The following is a 22,623-nucleotide window of genomic DNA, read 5'->3' on the forward strand; positions in this document are numbered from 1 at the left end:
CATTATCCAAAATATTTTTCTTTTTCATTCATTCTTGAGATGTGTGTGTAGTAGGGGGAGGAGGAGAAGGAATAGTAATAGTAGTAGTAATGGTAGGAGTAACATGAATTTCTAAACCATATGCTTGTGGGAAACAAGCTTACTAATTGAATACAATGTTTCTGTTCCTGTCCTTTTTCCTTTAGATGTACTTTAAACAGTGAAAATAATTTTCCAGAGTTACTTAGTTCTTTTCTTCCCCACCCTTTTCTGTGTGGTTGTATTTTTCATTTGTTTCAGGTTTATTTGATTGTGTTCCATTTTAGATTATCCGGCCTCCAGACCCCCACCTTGCCTCTTGGTTGATTTCAATTATTTATTTAAATATTTTAATTACTATGATGGCTCTAAGAGTCAGAGTTACAGAAAAATATGTTCAGGAAAGTGTCACCACCCCATTTTCTTCATTACCTGCTCCCATTCTCTTTCTTTCAGCCCTGTTCCCTCATTAGGCTACCAGCCTCATTAGTTTCTTTTATCCTTCCCGTGTTTCTTATGCACCATGAGCAGACGCTTTATGACAGTTCATATCCCCTTTTCCCACATGAAGGGCCCCTTATTACCCTATGCTGTGTATACTACATGTCGTATATATGTATGTGTATTTATATATAGGTATTTGCACTTTCTTTTCCGCTTGATATACTATCTACGAAAAGATTTAAATCCACTCTATCCCCTTTAGCATTCTGTGACACAAAACCATTGTATTATTTTCCACCTGTAGAATTTTGGATATGAAATGTACAACTTAGAAACGTAAAAGTATCAAAACCCAGGGCAAGCCTATTTCTCTGAAGTTCCTCTTCCTAAAATGTAACATTCCTGGGTGTGTAAATCTCACTATTTACACCAAAGATGGTGTAAGTTTGGGGTTGTCCTTTTAAATGCTTTTGTATATAACTGCAAATTCACCTGTCATTTCTAGCTGGTAGCTGTGTTTGATGAGCAAGACCCACATCATGGAGGTGATGGCACCAGTGCCAGCTCCACAGGCACCCAGAGCCCAGAGATATTCGGCAGTGAGCTTGGCACCAGCAATGTCTCAGCCTTCCAGCCTTACCAAGCAACAAGTGAGATCGAGGTCACCCCTTCAGTCCTCCGTGCGAGTAAGTGCATATTTCATCTTCATTTACAGGGATGCCAACTTTTGTTATTCAGGCATGCTCCTGTGAATGGAATTCATTATCTGTTTAAAATTGATTAAGTTTAGAATCTGGGCAAATGTCTTTTGCAAGAGAGATAAGTTAGATTCTGTACATTTTTGGATTGAGCTTAGATTACTTTGGACTGGTAAACTTTTAATAGCTCACTAAAGATCAATAAGGATAATATAAAGTTATATTACTTGAATTTTTCTTCCTATGTATTTTGTCTGAATGCTAGAACAAATGGAAGTAATCAAAAGCCTTCCATTGAAACAAAGCAGAGCATGTTTGATTGACAGTCAACTTGGTTATAATCGTTTCTTGATCTTTATCTGGAGCGGGTCTGCGTTATCTTCAGGGATCTGGAAGAGCTGCTATGAGATACCATCTCAAAGAAAGAAAATATCGGACTTAGTGAGTTTAGAGTAGAAATCCTAGGATGCAGAGTGCCCAGGTTCCAGGACACTAGCTTGAAGAATTCTGTAGCCACTCCTGCCATTCCTTCACTTCTTTTACTCACAAATGTGAAGAATGTCTGCTGAATATACTATTTAGTGTTTGTAATTGTATAATCTTATCATTGAGCAGTTGGTAAGAGAAAGAAGGCCTATTTCAAGAAATTTATGTTAGAAATCACTTATCTTTTAGGCACATCTAATTTAGAAACATTTAAGTTTTCAAGTAGAAAATTTAATCTTGTGTGATATTATTGGTAGTCTTCAGTGGATCTTCACATAGAGATCTGGAATGATATATAAAAGTAATATATAGAATATAGTTAGATAATTTTGAAAATATGCAGTTTTTTCTTGCAAAATGTATCTTTGTCCCCACTTTCTGTATTGGTAGCAGTCCACAGCGTCTTGGTAATTTGCTTCTAGATATTTATAAACTATTTCTGCTCCCACTGTCCCTTGAAGATATATACATACACACACACATATATTAATATGTATACATATGTATTATTATATTACTATATAATATCTCCATATTTCTGTCTATCTATGGAGAATAAGGAAAGAACATCAATTTAATAGTTAACACATCTGATGATCCAAAATGTGACATGATGTGTACCATGTGTACACATGTGAAGTAATACATAGGGTGTGCACAGGTCATTTTCTTTTATTATATACTGACTCATAAGTCCATGCTTCAATGATTTTCTGCTTGGAGCAAACGTGTTTAAAAAATGGATTGCCTAGTTTCAATTTAAAGAAAATTTTAATTAAATAATAGTGAAAATATTCATAGGTGCCTGATGTTTGGAAAGCAGTGTCTTTATGTGAGTAATTACACCAATATATATAATGAAGTACAGAATTTTTTGTTGTGTTATTGTAGTTTTTTTATTCATGTGTTTTATATAGTAGGATACACCTTAAATTTAGATATGTGCTGGAAGAAAGGCCAGTCCTATCTTTAAGTTAGGAAGAATTTGAATGGCTTGCTGCCCATCCGTTTGTATCTTTTGACTTTACTGATTCAACAAAATTTCTATACCACCACCACCCACATTTGGCTGGCTCTGTGTGTTAAAATTTTAATGCTGTTTTCAACCCCAAACATCTCTTTTACCTTGTTTTTATTGAGAAAAGGAAGCTATATTTGAAGCATATATGTTGTCTTGTAGCCACCAGTGGGAAAATACACAAATTTTAAGAACAAAAAGCCCTGACTTTTATTTGCTAAGGTTATTTAGATTTTATGTCCTTGGCAGGCATTGGGTAAATGCATGTTAAACATATACTAAATACAAAGTTTGGTGACTATGTACAAGTTACTCAATACATATGAGTCATTTTCTATAGTATTAATACTATTCATTCAGAAATAAAACAAGGGTCAGTCAGTGCTGGCCAGGCTTTGTGTTAGTAAGTCTTTGCTATCAAGGAGTTTATGTTCAGTGATCTTCCTCATTTTCAGGTATGAAAGGAAAGAAACTAACAATATGTAGAGATCTGTTCAGTCATGCAATAATCAACTGGACTTAGAGGCATAGTTAATACAGGATTTCAGATAAATAAGCCTCAATACTTATCTTGAAGAAATAAAGTGATGGTTTTTCTACGAATTAATTCACTCATCTCTTTTTTTCTATAAAGAACTGATGGAAGCTAAGAAAACTCTACAAGTATCATTGTCTTGTGATGTGAGGAAAAAAATGAAAATGTTTTATTTTTCTCCCAAAGTTTACTTTTCCTCTTCTGATTAAAAAATATCAAGACATTTGGGCCTCCAGAAGTGCTGTGAGCCCTGGGCAGTGGATCTCCTCTGCCACAGTGAAGAAATCCAGAGGTTTTCAGGCCAATAGAGCCATTTTAAGGAGTGGTAAATGAGGAAGGTAATGATTTGACAGCAGACACTTCAAACTGTTGTTCTGGCATCTCTTGGCAGGTTTCTGCATCCTTCAGTCATAGATAGGTATACTTTGATTTAATGATAACCAGATGCTGGTAACCTGTTCTTTTTTTAAAAAAAAAAAAACAGACTTTTGATAAGTTTGAGAGTCTACTGTACTTTACACTTTTGACATGAGCTTACTCTGCAGGCACTCCTTTCTAGAACAGGGTTTAGAGTATTCATGGTTCAGAAAAAGTAAGGCAAAACCACATCAAGCAAGTGGCCTCGCTCGGCTTCAGTTCCTTCATCTCGGGATAACTGGCCTGGGACTGTGAAGAGTAAATGAGATGCTTGAACTCTTGATAGTGTCTGACACATGATGAACACTAGAGTAATGGGAAATTGTAGAAAGGGGATGGTGATAATGACATGTCTTGAGTGCAGACCCAGTTCTGGATGTTTTAAAGGTTTGAGGAGTTACAGAGCCCAAGTATAGAGCATGTGTCTTCCTGGATAGAACATATTGCCTTTCTTGGGTGGGGTAGGGTGGAGTACTCTCATATAGAGTGAAATTGGAACTGTGTTCTCCTAGCCTCACAGTTCTGTGATAGATACTTAGCTTCTTCTGTTTTTAATGTTCACAAATCCAGATTTAGAGAGACTTACTGTGCTCAGGGGCACAATTTCTGGAGCAGATCATTGAGACCAATTCTTATTTTTCTCACTCTATGATGTTTTTTTTTAAAAAAAAAAAAAAAAAAAAAAATTTTTTTCTAAAAGGCTGTTTATAGGGCCAGGCATTCTGAGGGTAGTCTAGCTTTAGAATGCTGGCATGATTCCTTTTCACCCCAGAATGCTGATTTAGTATTTCCTTTGGAAGAGCCAGACTAAAGATTCAAGATACCTTGGCAGTGGCATTTGCCCTAGTGATGGAAAAAGTCCTAGAAATAAAATTGCTGTAGAAGTTCTGAGAAAGAAAGTATGTGATTAGATTGTCTTTTAACATTTTAACTTTTCTGAGCTATTTTAATTTTATAGTGAATTTTTACCATTTCTGGCAAAATGTTGCTGACATGGTGCTCTGTAACTAGTTGGTAAGATTTTACTAGCTCCCTGGCTTTTAGAACTTATAGAGACATCAACAATTGCTATACAAGCTCGTGTTATGAAGTTAGCCCCCCTGCGTCTTTCTTGAGCTCTAAATTTTTTTCTTACTCAAGAATATACAGATTGGTTTTCTCTTGCTAGGAGATCTAAGATCTTTGGTTTAGAGATCTATCCTCTTAACTGGTATTAGAATACTATTTTCCAGATTTAATTTAAATATATATTGAAAATAGAAATAATATTCCTATTGTATTTCCTTTTAACTTGTGAAGTGGAGCATGGCATACAAACGGCATTCTCAGTATTTCAAATAATTACCTTCTTACTGTGCAAGTTCTGTTCAGCCTACAAAACTCATCCAGTTTTGTTGTAGATGCAATCTGATTATTACATGTTGACAAGGTCATATATCTATTAATTGGATTGGAGATGGGATACAAAATTGCTGTAATTATTGTAATTTTCTAGCTAATTGCAGGGTTGGTGGTGAATATTTTACTTCTGCAAAATGGAAAACAGTATTCCATCAGAAGTTGTTCTATGGGGTTTCAGACATTTTGTTTCATATCTTTGGTGCTTTTTGCCCACAAAGTACCTCTTTTGTATCTATTTTTTGTGTATCAGTCCGCCTTTGGATGTCAGAGTGCTCATTGGCAGGCATCAGTGGAAGCAGCAAAGGCGGAGAGCCTGGAGTACGCTCACTGCCTCTTTGTTCTGGTTGCCACGGTACCTCTATTGTTTATTTCTAAATTCGAGCACTCTCCTTTCAGACTTAAAACCAAGGTGAATGGGTCATGTCCAATTGGGAGAGGGCTCCTCCGCCTGCTCTGCTGTCACCTGTGCACTCAGAAATACTCCCCAAAACGAACGTTCTTCACTCCATTCACATTGTTTATGTTCTTTTTCGGCATGAATAATTAAATAAATTATTGGTCAGCCCATTTCGCATTGTAATATATGGCTTATTTTGCATATCATCTCTTTTTTGTGTGTTTTTTGCTTCATTTAAACTAAGCCAGCTTCTAAGAGCTGGAAGCCGAATTGACATTTTAAAAATAATGGTGTGTACCTAAGGTGAGTATGTTTGGAGAGTTCCTGGTGGGTGGGGGCCGCGTTACTGAGGGGGTGTTGGAAGCTCACTACCTAGGATGGTGCAGGCAGACTGATGTTTATTCCCTGCTGGAGTATAAACTGGAGGCGCAGGTGAAAATTGCCAGGCCTAATGAGCAATTTGGCAGATAAGACGGGCTGTCAGGCGACAGCAGTTCAGCAGCAGGCGTACTGTCTGCAGACCAAGATGCTTGTTCCAGAGACAGCATTTCAATACCATAAAGAAAGCTTTTTCGGTTGGTATCTGGTGTGGCAAATATGTTTATTTCATCCGTCGATTTTCCAGTGAAATAACCAGACATCAACATATGGTGATTTTGGTTGCAAAATTATTTTTAAACTTGCCTTTTCATACGGTTCATCCATTTAAAAAAGAAAAAAAGGCCAATATATGTTTCCCCACACCAGAACACAAGAAATGTTAGGTTTTAAAATGCTGATAAAATGTAAGCCATCCTTGCCTCCTTGGGCTGAAGCATTTTGTCTGTGGTCTTTAAGTTGGACCTTAACACTTGACAAAGAAACAATGTAGTCTTTTCAGCAAACTGTGTCATTTATATCTGCTTCTTTAACCCAAGAATCCTTTCCTTCCATGCAGCACATGACAGTCTAGGCATATGGATGGCTTCTCCCCACAGAGGCTGTCAGTGTACTGTAAAAAGGATGCTGGGACAGGTTTCCATATCCTTGTAGTGGAGGGCAGTCCCTTGGGAAACCACCAGGTCCTCTCCCCTACTTTACCATCAGGCATCTGAGGCTCAGCGGAGTGAACTAACACAGGCTGTGCTGACAGGGCAACCATAGTGCACGTCTTCACGTTCAACACAAGTGGAGTTATTGCTGAAAATGCATGGATACTTACTGTACACCAAGGTCCCTGTGTGACATTTCGAGATACTAGACTTGCAGTCAGAGCACTGTCGCACTTCCTGACTCCAGTATTTCCCAATTATCTTTCAGCAGAATAACCACTTGTTTACTACATTGCTTAACTGCATTTCTGTGAAGTACTTAATTAAAAAAAAACCCTCCACACATCACATGTGTACAGTATTTTACTCTTAATAATGATGACTGTGGACCATGTGGAGGAGGAGTATGTTTTAGAAACTCTCTGCCTCGGTGGTCAGATGGACTTTGGACTGTAGTTAGCAGGCGATCCTTGGTCAGAGAAAAGGTTTCCTGCAGGGTTCACAGCACCACCTGTGTGTGGTCTCCAAACCCTAAACCTTAGAGAACTGGACACCTGTGCATGGAGTCTCTGTGTCTGTCACACCAGCTGAAATCTAGGGAAGAACAGTTTTACAGATTTCCCACCTCCCCCTAACCCCAAGCCCAAGATTTCCCCATGGTCCAGTCACCTCTGTATTCTTCACTTCTTTCCGTCCTTGGCTAGTATATTTTATTTGACCCTAAAGTCTTGCCTTGTACTCTTGTCTTTGTATGGGAATATACCTTATGTGCCCAGTGTTTATCAGGTACAGAAACAGTTACTGACACTTGAAAATTGGTAAAAGTGATATAGCTATGAATACGTTAAGAAAGTACAATTTAAATCGAAGCAAGAAAGCCCATTTTCACATCGCAATAAGAAGTGCATTACAGAGAGAAAATAATTGTATGAAAATGTTTGAGCAGACACAATTGGATTGTAAACAAGCTTTCTTTTTCATTTTCATCCTCCATTCTAACCAGGTATCTAGATTCTTTTTTCTATTAGTGGATGTCACAGAGAGACCCATATGTGGATTATTTTGTCAGCATGAAAGCCTGGCAGATAACATCTTTTCTTCTCTTCTTGTTGCACTTGATATAGATCTCTTGTATAGCTCTTCTTGAAACTGTGTTTGCTTATTTATCCTTTCATTGCTTTTAATGTCGGAAACGGCCTTGTGTTCCTCATCCTGTTTGCTCTTGTCTGCAGCTAGAGACCGACTTCATCTCTCAGAATCCTTGTGTGAGTCCCAAATGGGGAGGGACCCAGAGGCAGGGTGATTTTTAAAGGCACCCCTGAGGTTGTCACCCCTTCTGTCTTTTCCCTGGAATGGAAAGCTAGTGATCTCTGTGGTGGCCATGTTTTGAAGAAAAACTAACATGTCTAAATCACTGTTTGAATTAATTAAATTATTTTGCATTTACAAATTTATTTATATTGACATTTAAGTTAATTTAATTATTATTTACTGCTTCATTGCCTACATTTCAGCAAATGATCCTTCTCCTTAACAAAGAGCCTGGGCTGTATTGTGTGGGCATAGTGGCGTGAGTGCTTGTGGTCCCAGACACACATAGAGAGGACAGCCCCTTCTCACAACGAGATCATATCTATCCAGCACTCTCTGTGGCTTAAAGTTGATACTTCTGTTACGTAGTTCCCTCATGTTGGCATTTGACAGGACTTAAATGAATCCAGAATTTTCATAACAGCAAAAGGGGGACTGTGCATCCATTTACCAAACCCTCCTGTTTCCCTCTCTTCCTCTCAAAAATGATCCAGACCATGGACCTGGCTTATTCTCAGATACTGTCACCCTGCTTGTTCCTCTGTGGAATGCCTTTCCATTTGTGTTCTCTCTAAAATTTGTAGAAAGCTTTCTATCTCTACATTTTTCTACATCACCTATGTTTTCTACCTGTTCTGAAGATTAAGCAATCTCGGTATTTTCTTTTTCAGCTCTTTCTTTTTTTTTTTTTTTTGCTTTGTCTATTTATTTTTGGTGGGGGAGGGAAAAGAAGAGGAGGTTAAAAAAATGCTTGGTGTCTGCTTCAAAGCACTTTCCCGAAGAATGGTGATTCATTCACTATACATCATTATGGGTGCACAGTGTTCTTCTGGCTTTCATGATGGCCTGAATTCAAGGTGATACGTGTTTTTCTGAAATCCAGTGTATTTTTTTGGACATATGTGGGTTGTCCCCTGAGTTCCTGTTCTCATATGAAAGGTATTGGCACTTTGGCTTCACAAATGAATAAAAAATAACATAAAAACAACTTTTGTTTAATTTGGGTCTGGGCTAATTTATTTAAGGAACTATTTAACAATAATGGGCTCAGATATTTAAATGCCCTATGATGCTGCCATTAATTAAGGAACTGCTGATCCTAAAACTATACAACCAACAGGGAATGAGAGAAGGATTACAAGTCTGAATGCCAAATTCAAAGCCATATATCAATAACTTCCTTCTTACTTTTGCGCTATCTATAATGTAGAGGGAAAAAGAATAAAAATTATATGAGTAATGATAAATTAAAAAGTGCATACAGAACCAGGAAAATATTTTTGTTAGATTTGTTACTTACTCCAGTTAAATAAGATGTTTGTAAAGAAAAGCTTGAGGCAGAAAACTAGTTACATTGCTGCTGAACTTCTTGACAGCAAAAGAAAGAATACCAGTCTGCTTCCCTGGTTTACTTAAGACATGTTATCTTGTAACTTGAACATCTAAGTTATGCCTTGAAAATTCAAAGCAAAAAGTAAAATCATACAGAAAACCAGAAATTTCAATACGTCTAAACAGACGTTTGCTTGTAGTTTTTGGTATCCAAAACCTTTTTCCCACACATAGCGTAGATGCCCTTTTTGTAGGCACAGCCCTGGCAATAATGAGAACCCGGCTGGTGTACAGAACTTTTACAAATTCTGCAAGTGGAGAACTTATTCTTTCCATACGGATCAAACCTTGCTTTTTTTGAGGTCAAAGCCTTATTTTCGTTCAACTTTCTTCCACCACTTTCTGTGGTATTCCTTGCACTTCAGCTCTTTCTTACAGAGTCAAGGGTAAACACAGCAATGACAGCTTGTTGCCTGGGCTGCAGTTCTGTTTTGACAGTGTTATATAAGCGTTGTTTTCTTGTCTTTATAGTGGTACCTTAGTAATAAGTGTTTGTATGGTTAAGGTTGGCCAAAATGTTCGTTGGGTTTTTCCATACAATCTTTGGAAAAACTCTAATGAACTTTTTGGGCCCATCCAATACATACACACACAAACATATATAGCTGATACTTTGTGAGGTTATATGAGGAAGGAGTATAGGAGTAGCATGTACCTTCAGGAAAATAATCATTTATAGAGATAATTCATGTGTTCAAAGATGGAAGATTGCAGCTGGATCCATCTAGGGCTAATCGTAATATGGAAAGAGCAGGAGCCAAAGGGCATTTCAGACTACTGCTGGATTAGTCAACCCATCATCACATTTGACTAAAATGTCAATTTGTGCCATAGCTGATCTACTGGTTAATTTGTTATTTAGATCAGCTTGAGAAGTATTTATTTCAAATACAGAGTTTGTGTTAATGCATTGGAAAAGAATATTCTCTTGCTTGGCAGAGATGTTACAGCCTAAAGATTTATGATTTAGAACAACAAAAACCAGCTGATGATCAGTTTGCATAAGCAGTGTAGGGTTATCTACTAATGCTGGATAATAACTGTTCTTTTTGTAACCAGAGTCAAGAAGTCGGGAATGGGAGGCAGAAGCAAGGTCAGTGATGAGTCACTGGGACGTCCCTGGTGGTCCAGTGGTTAGGAGTCCATGCTGACACTGCTGAAGGCACAGGTTCAATCCCTGGTTAAGGAACTAAGATCTGCATGGCTGTTAGGATGATTACATAAATTGATGGAACTTGTGAGTATTAGATGTAATTTTCATTCTTGAACCTCCACATCACCTCACCTCCTGAACCTCCAGTTCACATTCTTGAGCTCTCCTGCTACTGCTAAGTCACTTCAGTCGTGTCCGACTCTGTGCGACCCCATAGACGGCAGTCCACCGGGCTCCTCCGTCCCTGGGACTCTCCAGGCAAGAACACTGGAGTGGGTTGCCATTTCCTTCTCCAATGCATGAAAGTGAAAAGTGAAAGGGAAGTCGCTCAGTCATGTCCGACCCTCAGCGACCCCAAGGACTGCAGCCTTCCAGGCTCCTCCATCCATGGGATTTTCCAGGCAAGAGTACTGGAGTGGGGTGCCATTGCCTTCTCCGTGGGCTCTCCTAGGAGTTTCTAATAATTCTGCTTTGAACAGAGGTGTTGAAGTGACTGAAGACCACTTCTAATAAGCCTTCACGGGCTCATTCATCTAAAGACCTTTTATTTTGTGTTACCGCATCTTCATTTGTTTGCTTGTAAAGAAGCCGATTGTTAGGCATTTACTAAATTTTTTAAAAGAAAGAAATGTTTTCTAAAACACAGTGCTCTTTCCTGTTTCTGGGTTTCCTGATATGATGCTTTATTTTGTAACTGCTTATGTACCTCTCTGGCAGTTCAGTTGCTTCATAATGAAATGTGATAAAAGACTCTTCATAACTTTGAACATAAAATTTCAACTGATCCAAGTTCAAATGTGTATTTGATCTCTTAATTTTATTTACAAGGGTGCTAACATTCCTTTAATAGGATTATTTTTTTTTACACTGAAGAAATGTTTGATAACATTTGCAACTGAACACTATTTTATATATATTTCAATATTCCTACATTCTCAAAGACTGTAAATTTATATGAAAACTTTGCAAACAGTCACCAGGGGCTTCACTGGTGGCTCAGTTGGTAAAGAATCTGCCTGCAATGCATGAGACTCGGGTTTGATTCCTGAGTGGGGGAGATCCTCCGGAGAAGGGAATGGCAACTCACTTCAGTATTCTTGCCTGGAGAATTCCATGGACAAGGGAGCCTGGCAGGCTACAGCCCAGGGGTTGCAAAGAGTCAGACATGACTGAGTGACTAACACTTTCAGTTTTCTGCATTTATATCCTCAATTGGATATGCTTGACGCAATCCTCTGTTAGTGTAGAAAATTGAGACCCTTAATTAGAAAAAAATTCTACTGAAAACGCATCTAAAATGACCACTCTCTGGTGGTTACATCATCCATCTTTGTTCGCTTCCTTTGTTATCAAGACATACTGAATCACTGCATTTGTGATACATCTTACTATAAGACTTAATTGTTTCAGAGGAGAAGTTTGGTTTAGCTATAAATGGTTTCGTAGTTGTGGTTATTGTACCTTACCAATTTTAAAGACAGAGTATATACTTAGGGGAAAAAACATTTTGAGCTACAAATAGAGTAGCTGCTAGTGGCACAGTTTTATTCTCTGGAGCTTGGCTATTGTAGACCTTGGTTCCTATTTACTTATTTATAGCAAATGATGCTTCACTATCATGGGTAACACAAATGTTGGTTGTGGAATCTACTTTCATATGCAAGAGTCAGTACTGTCATGTCCGTGGTGTACTAAACATGTCTGGAGAAGGTGTGTGTGTATGTGTGATTTGCAGTGATTCTTTGTCTTTGTTTTTGTATTTTCACAAGTATTGCCCTTTTTGACGGACAGAAAACTGAATTTTAATATGGGCTTTTTAACTTCAAATGTCCATAGCAATATTAAAGAATATTACATAATGTGAAGATATTTGTCATAAAACTAATGGGACAGTTTTTTTTTCTGTATGATGAATATGTTACATTTCTAAATAAATGAAATGTCTGTCTAGATTTTTTTCTTCATTTACTCTCATAAACTCTGCCCTTGAAATAAGTACACATCAGACTTTTGAGGAAGTTATTAATCAGATGAAGCTAATAAACAGTGAAGACTCTCTATCTACTTGTGACTGGTTTTTATAATTTGCTTTCAATTTCTATGGGTTCCAAGCTTTAAGTTTTTATGCTACTCATATTTGAAAATTTTGATTTTTTTTTTCCTGTCTACTCATCTGCTAACTATATTGGTAACTATTACATTTTTGAGCATTTTCTCATAATAAACTTTAAGACATCAAAATAATGTAAGAATATTTTTTACTTCTCTACCATTACTTACTGTCACTCCATTGCTGCTTGAAAAGATCTACTAGGTGTGTGATGGGAAAATGCATCTGCTTTATATCTGTACCTTGATTTTGATCAAATGTGCTTCATCTTTCTGAAAAATGGGAGAAATCAGACGACAGTAGCACTTGTTCCTTACCTTTCCAAAACCAAGGCACAGCTGAGCCATGGGGCTCAGGGGCCACACCTGCACCCACTCATCATGTTGTTAGACTTCTTGCTGCTGCTCAGCCCTGTAATTTGTGAGAAACAGCATTTTAAGAGGCAAATCTTTTCGGGGAAACCGAGCTTCTTCTGAATAAATGCATAAAGTCTGCACAGTCTGTTCGGAGGAGATTCAGTTGTAGTACACAAAATATTAAAGAAAGTGTATGATGAATAGTCAACTTTGCATAGTTTTTTAAAAAATTTAATCCTAATTAAGAAAAAAAGACTATTACTCAGTATCATTACATTGTTTATTTTCACTTGTCTTTATAATTTTCAATATTGCAAGGTCACTTGTCTTCTGTTCAATTTTTCATCATAGAAAATTTCAAGCACATACATGATTAAAGAGAATACTATAAGGAAATGCCATGCTCCACTCTCAGTTCTAACAATTATCAGTTGGTGGCCAGTCTTGTTTCATCTGTACTCCCCCAAATAGCATTATTTCAAAGTAAGTTCTAGATCTTATATCATTTCTTCTTAAAATATTTCAGTATTGTGTTTATTTCTAAAAAGTAAAACTTTAAATATATAACCTTATATAATACTTTCTTAATGTATGTAATGTAATATTAGTATTAAAATTACTCTATTTTGTAAATTTAGTTTTTCTATTTGGCTTGTTTAAATCGGCATCTTGGGAAAATCCAGACACAACATCTGATTGATATGTTTCTTTTGGTCTGTGAGTTCCTTTTTCTGTTTGGGTGTCTGCATGTATCTATACATGGGTATGAGTATTTGTGTATACACACACACACACACACACACACACACACACACTGCAATTTATTCCTTGGACTGTTTTTTCCTGTGGTTTTCTTCTGCCAAACCCATCATTAGAAAAGACCCTGGTGCTGGGAAGGATTGAAGGCGGGAGGAGAAGGGGACGACAGAGGATGAGATGGTTGGATGCCATCATGGACTCAATGCACATGAGTTTGACCATGCTCTGGAAGATAGTGATGGACAGGGAAGCCTGCTGTGCTGCAGTCCATGGGGTTGAAAAGATTCGGACCCAACTGCGTGACTGAACAACAATGAACAGCAACATCCCTGTGGCATCTGCTGTATCCTCATGTACCCTGTACTTCTTGTAACCTGGTAGTTATTAGATGCAGTGTCTTGATGTGTTTCTGATTTGATTCTCTGACAACAGTGTCTCTGGGTTGTATGGTTTGTCTGGGTTGTCTCTATTGTATGGTTTACTCTGGAGACACATACAGCCTGGTTCTTGGTTCTCATTTTGTGATATTAGCAGCATTGGTAATTTTTGCCTAGATCCATTACTATTTTTTAATGTTTGCAGCATGTTGACATTCCAGTTCTTTCACTTATTGGCCACAGTATTTCTATAAAGTTAATCTTTTTGTCAACTGGTTTGTTACTCTGAGATACCCTATATCTAAGAAGAACAGACCAGATACCTAATTCTGTCTCTGTATTAGTTTTCACAATAACATGGTTTTTTTTTGGCTGGCATTCTTCTGGTTTCATTTTTTCCTCTTTCCCTCTTTAAAAAAGTTGCAGGAACTCATAAGCTCTAGTATAGTTCTTGTTTCTGTCTGTTCTGTTATTGTTCAGATCATCCATGTTTGTAGTGATGTGACCTCTCTAAACTGGGTCCTGAGAGCCCTTCATGGCAGCATCCTCACTTTCTGCCATGAAATGTGTTCCATGTTCATCTTATATATTTTCTGCCCCACATCTGCAATCAGTCACTTCCTGAAGCAGCCTTGTCCTTTTAATAGGTAAAGGTATTCAGAGACTGCTGTGTGGGTACATTGGTTTTATTTCGCTAAGCCTAAAAGTGAGTTAAAATTAAGAGCATCCTGGTCTAATTTCAGTTTTCAAAGTGGTGCCTCAAAGTCTGATGATTTGATTATTTGAGAGTGAGTCTTTCTAGTGGTACTAGTCAGCAGAGGTTGTTCATGCCAATTCCAGGTTTCCTTGATTTGGGTGGTGAAGTTTTATGGTAACTGAAAGACTGGTGGTGTGAGTTTCCTGGTGGTCCAGTGGTTAGGACTACATGCTTTCACTGCCAGGACCCAGGTTCAGTCCCTGATTGGGGAACTGAGATCCTGCAAGCTGTGAGGCGCAGCTGGGAAAAAAAAGAAAGGACTCTGTCATGTTTCCCTGGGCACTGTGACCATGAGTGTGATGAGGTCATCCTTGGCCGGTGTCAGAAGCATTGGTGGATGTTCTCCTTGGCTGTCAGTAGATGCCAGAACACAGAGCTGCCAGCATGCTGGTGTTTGCAGGGAGTCCCTCAAAAGGAATCCAAGGTGTTTGTATCATGATCAGCAACCAGTGTTTTTGTGTTTTTTTTGTTGTTGTTGTTGTTATTGTTCAAGTTGTGAAGAAGAAATGGCCTCTCAGTTAGTGAATTTGGTGCTATCTGTGCCCCTGGTGAAAGTGAGTGCCCAGAGGATGGCTCTAGATCCCTGTGCCGTCTCTGGTGGGCACTCTAGGAGACTGTGGCCTTGGCCAGGGATGCTGGAGTCTGGAGAGGCCTGTTGTAACTGTCACCAAGGGTGGTGCTATCCCCAGCTCTCACAGCCTCACCAGGTCCTGTGACTTCACGACCTGCCTTTGAGTTCCCAAGGATGGTGTTGCTGGTGGTCTCTGCAGTGGGGTCATGACTGGGGACATAGGGAAACAGAATGCTAGAACTTAATGTTAGTTTATTGTTTACTTTATTGTATTCAAGAATTTTCCATTTCTTGCATGTGGTTAATAGTGCCTCTGTTAGTTGAGCATGCATTTAAATAATAAATAAACAAAAACCTGCATGCTCAAGATTTTGCTGTTAGTGCTCTGTTGTCAGGAAAGCAGAGCTCCTGGGCCCGTCTTGGCTGTTCTCCCCTCGTCCTCTGTAGGGCAGCCCTGCAGTCTGTTCTGCAATAGCAGGAGTGATTGTTGTAACCCCCACATCTCATCCTCTCACCCCAGTGCCTGAAAACGTTCCATGGCTTCCCAGTGTTTTTAAATACATCAGTAATATCACTTCATGGCAAATAGATGGGGAACAGTGGCTGACTTTATTTTTCTGGGCTCCAAAATCACTGCAGGTGGTGACTGTAGCCACGAAATTAAAAGACGGTTACTCCTTGGAAGGAAAGTTATGACCAACCTAGACTGCATATTAAAAAGCAGAGACATCACTTTGTCAACAAAGGTCCCCCTAGTCAAGGCTATGGTTTTTCCAGTGGTCATGTATGGATGTGAGAGTTGGACTATAAAGAAAGCTGAGCACTGAAGAATTTTGAACTGTGGTGTTGGAGAAGACTCTTGAGAGTCCCTTGGACTGCGAGGAGGTGCAACCAGTCCATCCTGAAGGAGATCAGTCCTGGGTGTTCATTGGAAGGACTGATGCTGAAGCTGAAACTCCAGTACTTTGGCCACCTGATGCGAAGAGCTGACTCATTGGAAAAGACCCTGATGCTAGAAAGATTGAGGGCAGGAGGAGAAGGGGACAACAGAGGATGAGATGGCTGGATGGCATCACCAACTCGATGGACATGAGTTTGAGTGAACTCTCGGAGTTGGTGATGGACAGGGAGGCCTGGCGTGCTGCGGTTCATGGGGTCACAAAGAGTCGGACGCAACTGAACTGAACTGAACTGAACATCAGTAAGTTTTGGTAAAGTTTGCAAGACCTGTCTGGTGTCTGTCTTTTTTACCCTGTAACAAGTTCCCTTGCTTGAGTTTCTTGGATGGGTCTCAGACCTTCAGGGCCCTAAGCTCCCTGCTTCCCCACAAGTGTGGTGAAGCTGTTTCTCTGTCCTCGCTGCTCACCTGCCTCACCTCGACTTATCTCTCAGGACTCTGCTCGAAGTCACAGTTTTTCCCATGGTCTTTCCTGATCGCACAGACTCGCAGTGCAGTCCTGTGGTGTCTTGTGCTTTTCTTGACTCCAGGAGAAGAGGATTTGTCTGTTTCATTGGCACTCCACTCCAGTACTCTTGCCTGGAAAATCCCATGGATGGAGGAGCCTGGTGGGTTGCAGTCCATGGGGTTGCGAAAAGTCAGACACGACTGAGCGAATTCACTTTCACTTTTCACTTTCATGCATTGGAGAAGGAAATGGCAACCCACTCCAGTGTTCTTGCCTGGAGAGTCCCAGCAATGGAGGAGCCTGGTGGGCTGCCACCTATGGGGTCGCACAGAGTTGGACACGACTGAAGCGACTTAGCAGCAGATCCACTGGTGTGCTGGTAACCTTTTAACGGCTGTGCCTCTGAAAACCAAAGAAGACCTGGCTTGTGGCATTTGCCCATTTCCGTGGTGTAAACATTCTCACTGGCCAGTTTTATGTTCCCAGAGCCATGTCCCTGAGCACAGAACTGGTGAGAGATGCACTAATATACGCTGTTTCCACCACACAGATGCATTGATGTGCCACGAGCATACATGATAACAACTTGTTGTGAAGGACTTGGAAAGTGATGTGTTTCGAAGTGAAAATGAAAGTCACACGGTCATGTTCCACTCTTTGCGACCCCATGGACTATAGAGTCCATGGATTTCTCCAGGCCAGAATACTGGAGTGGGTAGCCCTTCGCTTCCCCAGGGGATCTTCCCAACCCAGGGATCCAACCCAGGTCTCCCACATTGCAGATGGAATCTTTACCAGTTGAGCCACCAGGAAAGCCCAAGAATACTGGAGTGTTTTAATACAATCTATTTAATTATGCATGCATGTGTGTGTGCTAAGTCACTTTAGTCATGTCCGACTCTTTGTGACCCTCTGGATCAACAACAATTACTGCAAAGGTTTAAAAGAAGAAGGATGCTATCAACTGGAGTATCTTTCTGCTGCTGCTGCTGCTGCTGCTGCTGCTGCTGCTAAGTTGCTTCAGTTGTGTCTGACTCTGTGCGACCCCAGAGACGGCAGCCTACCAGGCTCCTCCATCCTTGGGATTTTCCAGGCAAGAGTACTGGAGTGGGGTGCCATTGCCTTCTCCGGGAGTATCTTTCTACTGGAAAACAAATACAGGGTACTGCAAATTGTTCTCTGTTGGGAAATACAGATAGGCAATTGGAAGTTTGGTGTCTTCAACTTTAATTTACACAGGATTCTAAATCCTAGTCTCTTATGGGCATTTTTTTTTTGGTCTCTAAATATTAGGATTATGAAAGAAAATGCAAGCTTTGGACAAGCCAAAAATAAATTCATAAAAATTTTAACATGATTATGATACAGAATAGGTGCTAACCATCAGATAAGTCAGAGCATCAGGACTAGGTGAGGATTCCTCTGTGATCGTATATGCATGCATGCTTAGTCGTTCAACTGTGTCCAGCTCTTTGCAATGCTATGGACTGTAGCCCACCAGGCTCCTCTGTCCATGGGATTCTCCAGGCAAGAATACTGGAGTGGGTTGCCATGTCCTTCCCCAGGGGATCATTCCCAACTGAGGGATCAAACCCACGTCTCTTAGGTCTCCTGCATTGGCAGGTGGGTTCTTTACCAGTAGCCCCACCTGGGATGCCCCTATTTAATTATAAATTTATATAATTTGAATTTGAATAATAGTTCTGTTCAATGACCAACTCTCAAAAATTTCTTAAATCTTCATTTTTTCTCATAAGATGATTTGCACCAACTCGAGACATCCCCTGTGGAAACACAGACAAGTCATACATTTTGATTTTGATTAAAAATAGTGGGATAAGGCAAGTATGATAGGTATTTACTGCAGACAGTTCCAGTTGTGAGGGGCCTGGAGCAATTTTGGGACAAGTCTGTGGAGGAGGAAGAGAGAGTGTTTCAGGTAGATCGATATATAGATTAGCAACATTTGGACACTGCACTGGATCCGGAGAAAGAAGGGAAAGAGAATGTTCAGATTTTTGGCCATGTTTGTACTAAAAATGTGCATAATCTCCTTCCCCCGTGAATGTTTATTTTCCTGTTATCCTTGGCATTTATTTTCACACTGTATTTTTGAACCCTGTGTGATGATTACCCATTCTTGGATATGCACAGCATAGCTGACATGCACTCCTAGTGGTACACGTCAGCCTGCTCCAGTTTATCCTGATGAGAAGCAAAGGTAGGGTTCTCTTTCCTGCTTGCTCTTTTCCAGCGACTTAGCTATCCCAGAAACGTAGTTGATTTTTATTTTTGATATTGTAATTCAGTAGGATTTTGACATGGAATCAGCTCTCTAATAGCCAGTTCATTCTGAATGAATCTTAGGATTAATTTGGAATGATACTGAATACTATTGTGTTTTTTTTTTTAATAGGAATTTCTCTTTTTAGAAATGCAAGCACAAAAAGTTTGTGGCTTGTCAAGTCACTGTTTAATCCCTTGTAAAGATCTTACACTTAGGTCATGATCATTTTTTCCCCATAATTTGCTTTAGAGCATATGATGAGTTTTTCAAATTTGAGGATTCAAAGATTTGCTGTTACCTTTTTTTTTTTCCATAAAGGAAGACCTGTATTCAGTCCCAGGTCTCTTATGAAATGTGTGATGCTTAATTGGAATATTGTTGCTTGGAATAAATGCCAATTAACTAATTTCTTCAACATATACTTTTTAAGCATATTAAGTTCTAGATATGTTAGAATAAATTGGTTGTATATATCCTGTTACTTTTGATACGTTAAAGCTTATCTCCCTTTGTATAATTATAATGTTGATACTATACAGAGTCAATAATGTTAGATATGTTCTCTGATTATCTAGCACAGGTGGATTTATGTTGAATTTCTAAAAATAACACTAAAAACAATAATTAGAAAATAAAAATAGAGAATTGTGAAAAAGGAAAATGTAAGTTGAAAACCAAGACAAAGAAAATTTTATCTGTATATAATCTATATATCTATACCACCTATCACATAGTAGTTAAATCTACAGATCTTTGGGTTGCTTCCTGGCAGCTCACATGAAAAGGAAAAGAAATCTTTTAACATTTCCTTCCTAATCAAGTTCAGGCTTTGTCAGACTCCTCGCAGACATACATAGAATTTCAGTCTGTCTACTCATGAGATTCTTCTAGGATTTACTCTTCTCATTTTTCTTTTAATGGCCAAATTGCTTACATTTTCTTTCAGCTGATCTTATATGTATCCTGTATTAAAGAGCTTATGTCTACGGATGCTTAATGATGTTCAGTGTTCTGAAGAGTAGACAGTTGAAGAATCTAGATAGTAAGATAAAAAGCAAAAAGTAAGGCAATTATAAGTGAACTGAAATTAATTTATAAGGATGTACTTACCAACATGCTGTGCTGTGCTGTGATCAGTCACTCAGTCGTGTCCGACTCTTTGTGACACCATGAACTGTAGTCTGCTAGGCTTCTCTGTTCATGGGGATTCTCCAGGGAAGAATACTGGAGTGGGTTGCCATGCCCTCCCCTAGGGGATCTTCCCCACCCAGGAATTGAACCGAGGTCTCCTGCATTGCCGGAGGATTCTTTACCGTCTGAGTCACCAGGGAAGCCGAAGAATACTGGAATGGGTAGCCTATCTCTTCTCCCAGGGATCTTCCCAACCCAGGAATTGAACCAGGATCTCCTGCATTGCAGGGAGGTCCTTTACCAGCTGAGCTACCGGGGGCCCCTACTTACCAACATATGTGCTGATATTTCACGGAATGCTTATGTCTCAGCTTTTGAATTATTAACTTTTTCTGTTGTAACTTACATTTCTTTCACTGTAATAACTTTTATATGAGAACAAGTATGTATATATAAAAAAAGAGGGAGGCATGTCAGTGCACCCAGATACCCAAGTTGATTTCAGGAAAGCACCTGATTCCTGAAGAAATTAAAGGGATCTAATGAAGTTCAATGGTAGGTGATTGGCTTTGGAGAATTAATTATAATGTATTAATCTGACTTTGTTGGGTAGACAAGAGAGAAAAAGAAAAACTGTGAACATATTCTTGTTTAGAAGCACCATTTTGCTATTCATTCCCTTAATTCATCAATCACTGAAAGGTGAATTATCAGAAAAACATTTCAGTGACATTTGCCTGCAGCTACTAAATTGGTAGTGTTGTCTGAATTAGTTGATCAATTCAACCTAAGTTCCTAAATTGACTAAACATTTGGCTGAAAAGACTCTTGGTAAAAATATAGACTATTTCATAAGTTTGTAGTGACACATTGTGTGAAAATATAGATTATGAGCACCCAACATATTTTAGTTAATCCAAGTAAATGTTCCTGACCTAAATATAAGAGCAAATGCCATCACAAAAGCTGATATAAGACGTAGACATTTAAATAGCTGTGTAGTAGAACATTTCCAATAATATTTTCTAAAGGTTAGCTGTCAAAGTTTACATCCTGTGAAGAAAAAGTTTTAAAATGGCTTAGAATCTAGTCTTTGTTTGTTCTCAGTGTTTTTAGACAAAACAGCCCTTCTATACTTTATTTCTAAAAATCAGAAGCTGTTAGAGTCAGGAAGGGTTTTGCAATGGAATCCAAGCCCTTCTTGTTACAGATGAAGAAACAGAAGGCAGGTGAGAATATGGACAGCCTAGTGCTTTTTAATCTGTGCTGTGAAGTGTGTGGTTTACTGTTTGAGTTAAGACCTAAGCAGGTATGATGAGCATGTCTTTGTGAAGAAGATGCTCAGACGCATCCTGTATCCTGTGCTACCTCATCTTTCTGGGTGACTCTCTTTTGTCCGTTGAATTAATGTACGGTCCCGTTTGTCGAGAAAACTAAGGAGGCATATTAAAAATCTGTACTAATGTAGATAAATTTTGTAGAATCAACCAAGATTGATCACCGTCCCTACTTAATTCAGAGCAAAGGAAGGGAACCTAATTTTTCTATTTTTCCACACCTCGTTTGCTCTAATGAAAATGGCTTTCCGCTTTGAATCATTTTCAGTGAAATGATTTTCAATATTGTTGTCTTTGTGGCATTTTGACAATTAAAATGTATTTCTCAAGCTCACTGGAAATGCTGCAATGCTTTTTCTCCTTTTCATATTTTCCATTGGTCGTATCTGTGCTTGTTGCCTAGGAAACTACTCTTGGGTTGAATTCTGTTTGCTTGCTTGTCAGGCTGTCAGAGTTATGGATAAAGTTCGTGACTTTATAGTTGGAAAAGTGCTTCCTAAATATTAGAAATGTTTTATCTATATTAAAGTGCTTTATCACCTCAATTAAAAAGCAGCCAAGCAGTTGTTTGGTTTTCTTAAAATAATAAATAGAGGATTCCTCCCCACCTCCCATTACTATTGGAATTTTCTATGTTGTATACAGATTTGCAGTAGGATTTGAATTGTCACATAGGTTCATTCCAAATATATCAATTTAATAAAAAAAATTCTTCTGTAAATATTTGTTTCTTTGGGGAGTCATGGTCATGTATTATGATTCTCCAAATATGCAAATATAAACATGAAAATATTACATAAAAAAGTCCAATGAGATTTTAGAAAATGCACATTATTTGCCCTATATCTAACAAGTTGAAAGATTGTTTTCTCTTTATAACATTTTCAAATTAAAAAGATGCAGGAGGACTGTTTCACATTTTATCCTTTCTTAGTGATTAGTACTTAATAAAATGAGAGTATAAAATTACTGATTATTTAATTACATTTTTGTTTAGCTAAATTCAATATCTGACAGAATTGTTTACTATATAAAAACTTGAGATGACATGTTTTCCACATTGTGGGTAGTGGCTACCTACCTCGCAGCACAGATAGGGGTCTTCCTAGTCCAAGGCACCATTTGCAGTCTCTCAGCCCTGCCCAGAACCTACTGAATCAGCACCTGTATTTTTAAAAAGGTCTCCCAGGCTAGATGTGCAGTGCTCTCTAGTCGAGAGTAGTGATTCCCC

The 22,623-nt window shown here is 38.8% G+C and overlaps 1 protein-coding gene across 15 annotated transcripts in view; it reads left to right on the forward strand.

Annotated features, from left to right (window-relative positions):
- The window catches only part of PARD3 (par-3 family cell polarity regulator), a 579,453-nt gene that overhangs the window by 217,648 nt on the left and 339,182 nt on the right, over positions 1-22,623 (forward strand). For all 15 annotated transcript variants that reach the window (XM_070380971.1, XM_070380969.1, XM_070380970.1 and 12 more), the window contains one exon: positions 968-1,148. In XM_070380971.1, the coding sequence (XP_070237072.1) occupies positions 968-1,148 (181 nt within the window). The remainder of the gene's footprint in view (positions 1-967; positions 1,149-22,623) is intronic.

The sequence above is a fragment of the Bos mutus genome, chromosome 13, assembly GCF_027580195.1.
Source record: "Bos mutus isolate GX-2022 chromosome 13, NWIPB_WYAK_1.1, whole genome shotgun sequence".
NCBI lineage: Eukaryota > Metazoa > Chordata > Mammalia > Artiodactyla > Bovidae > Bos > Bos mutus.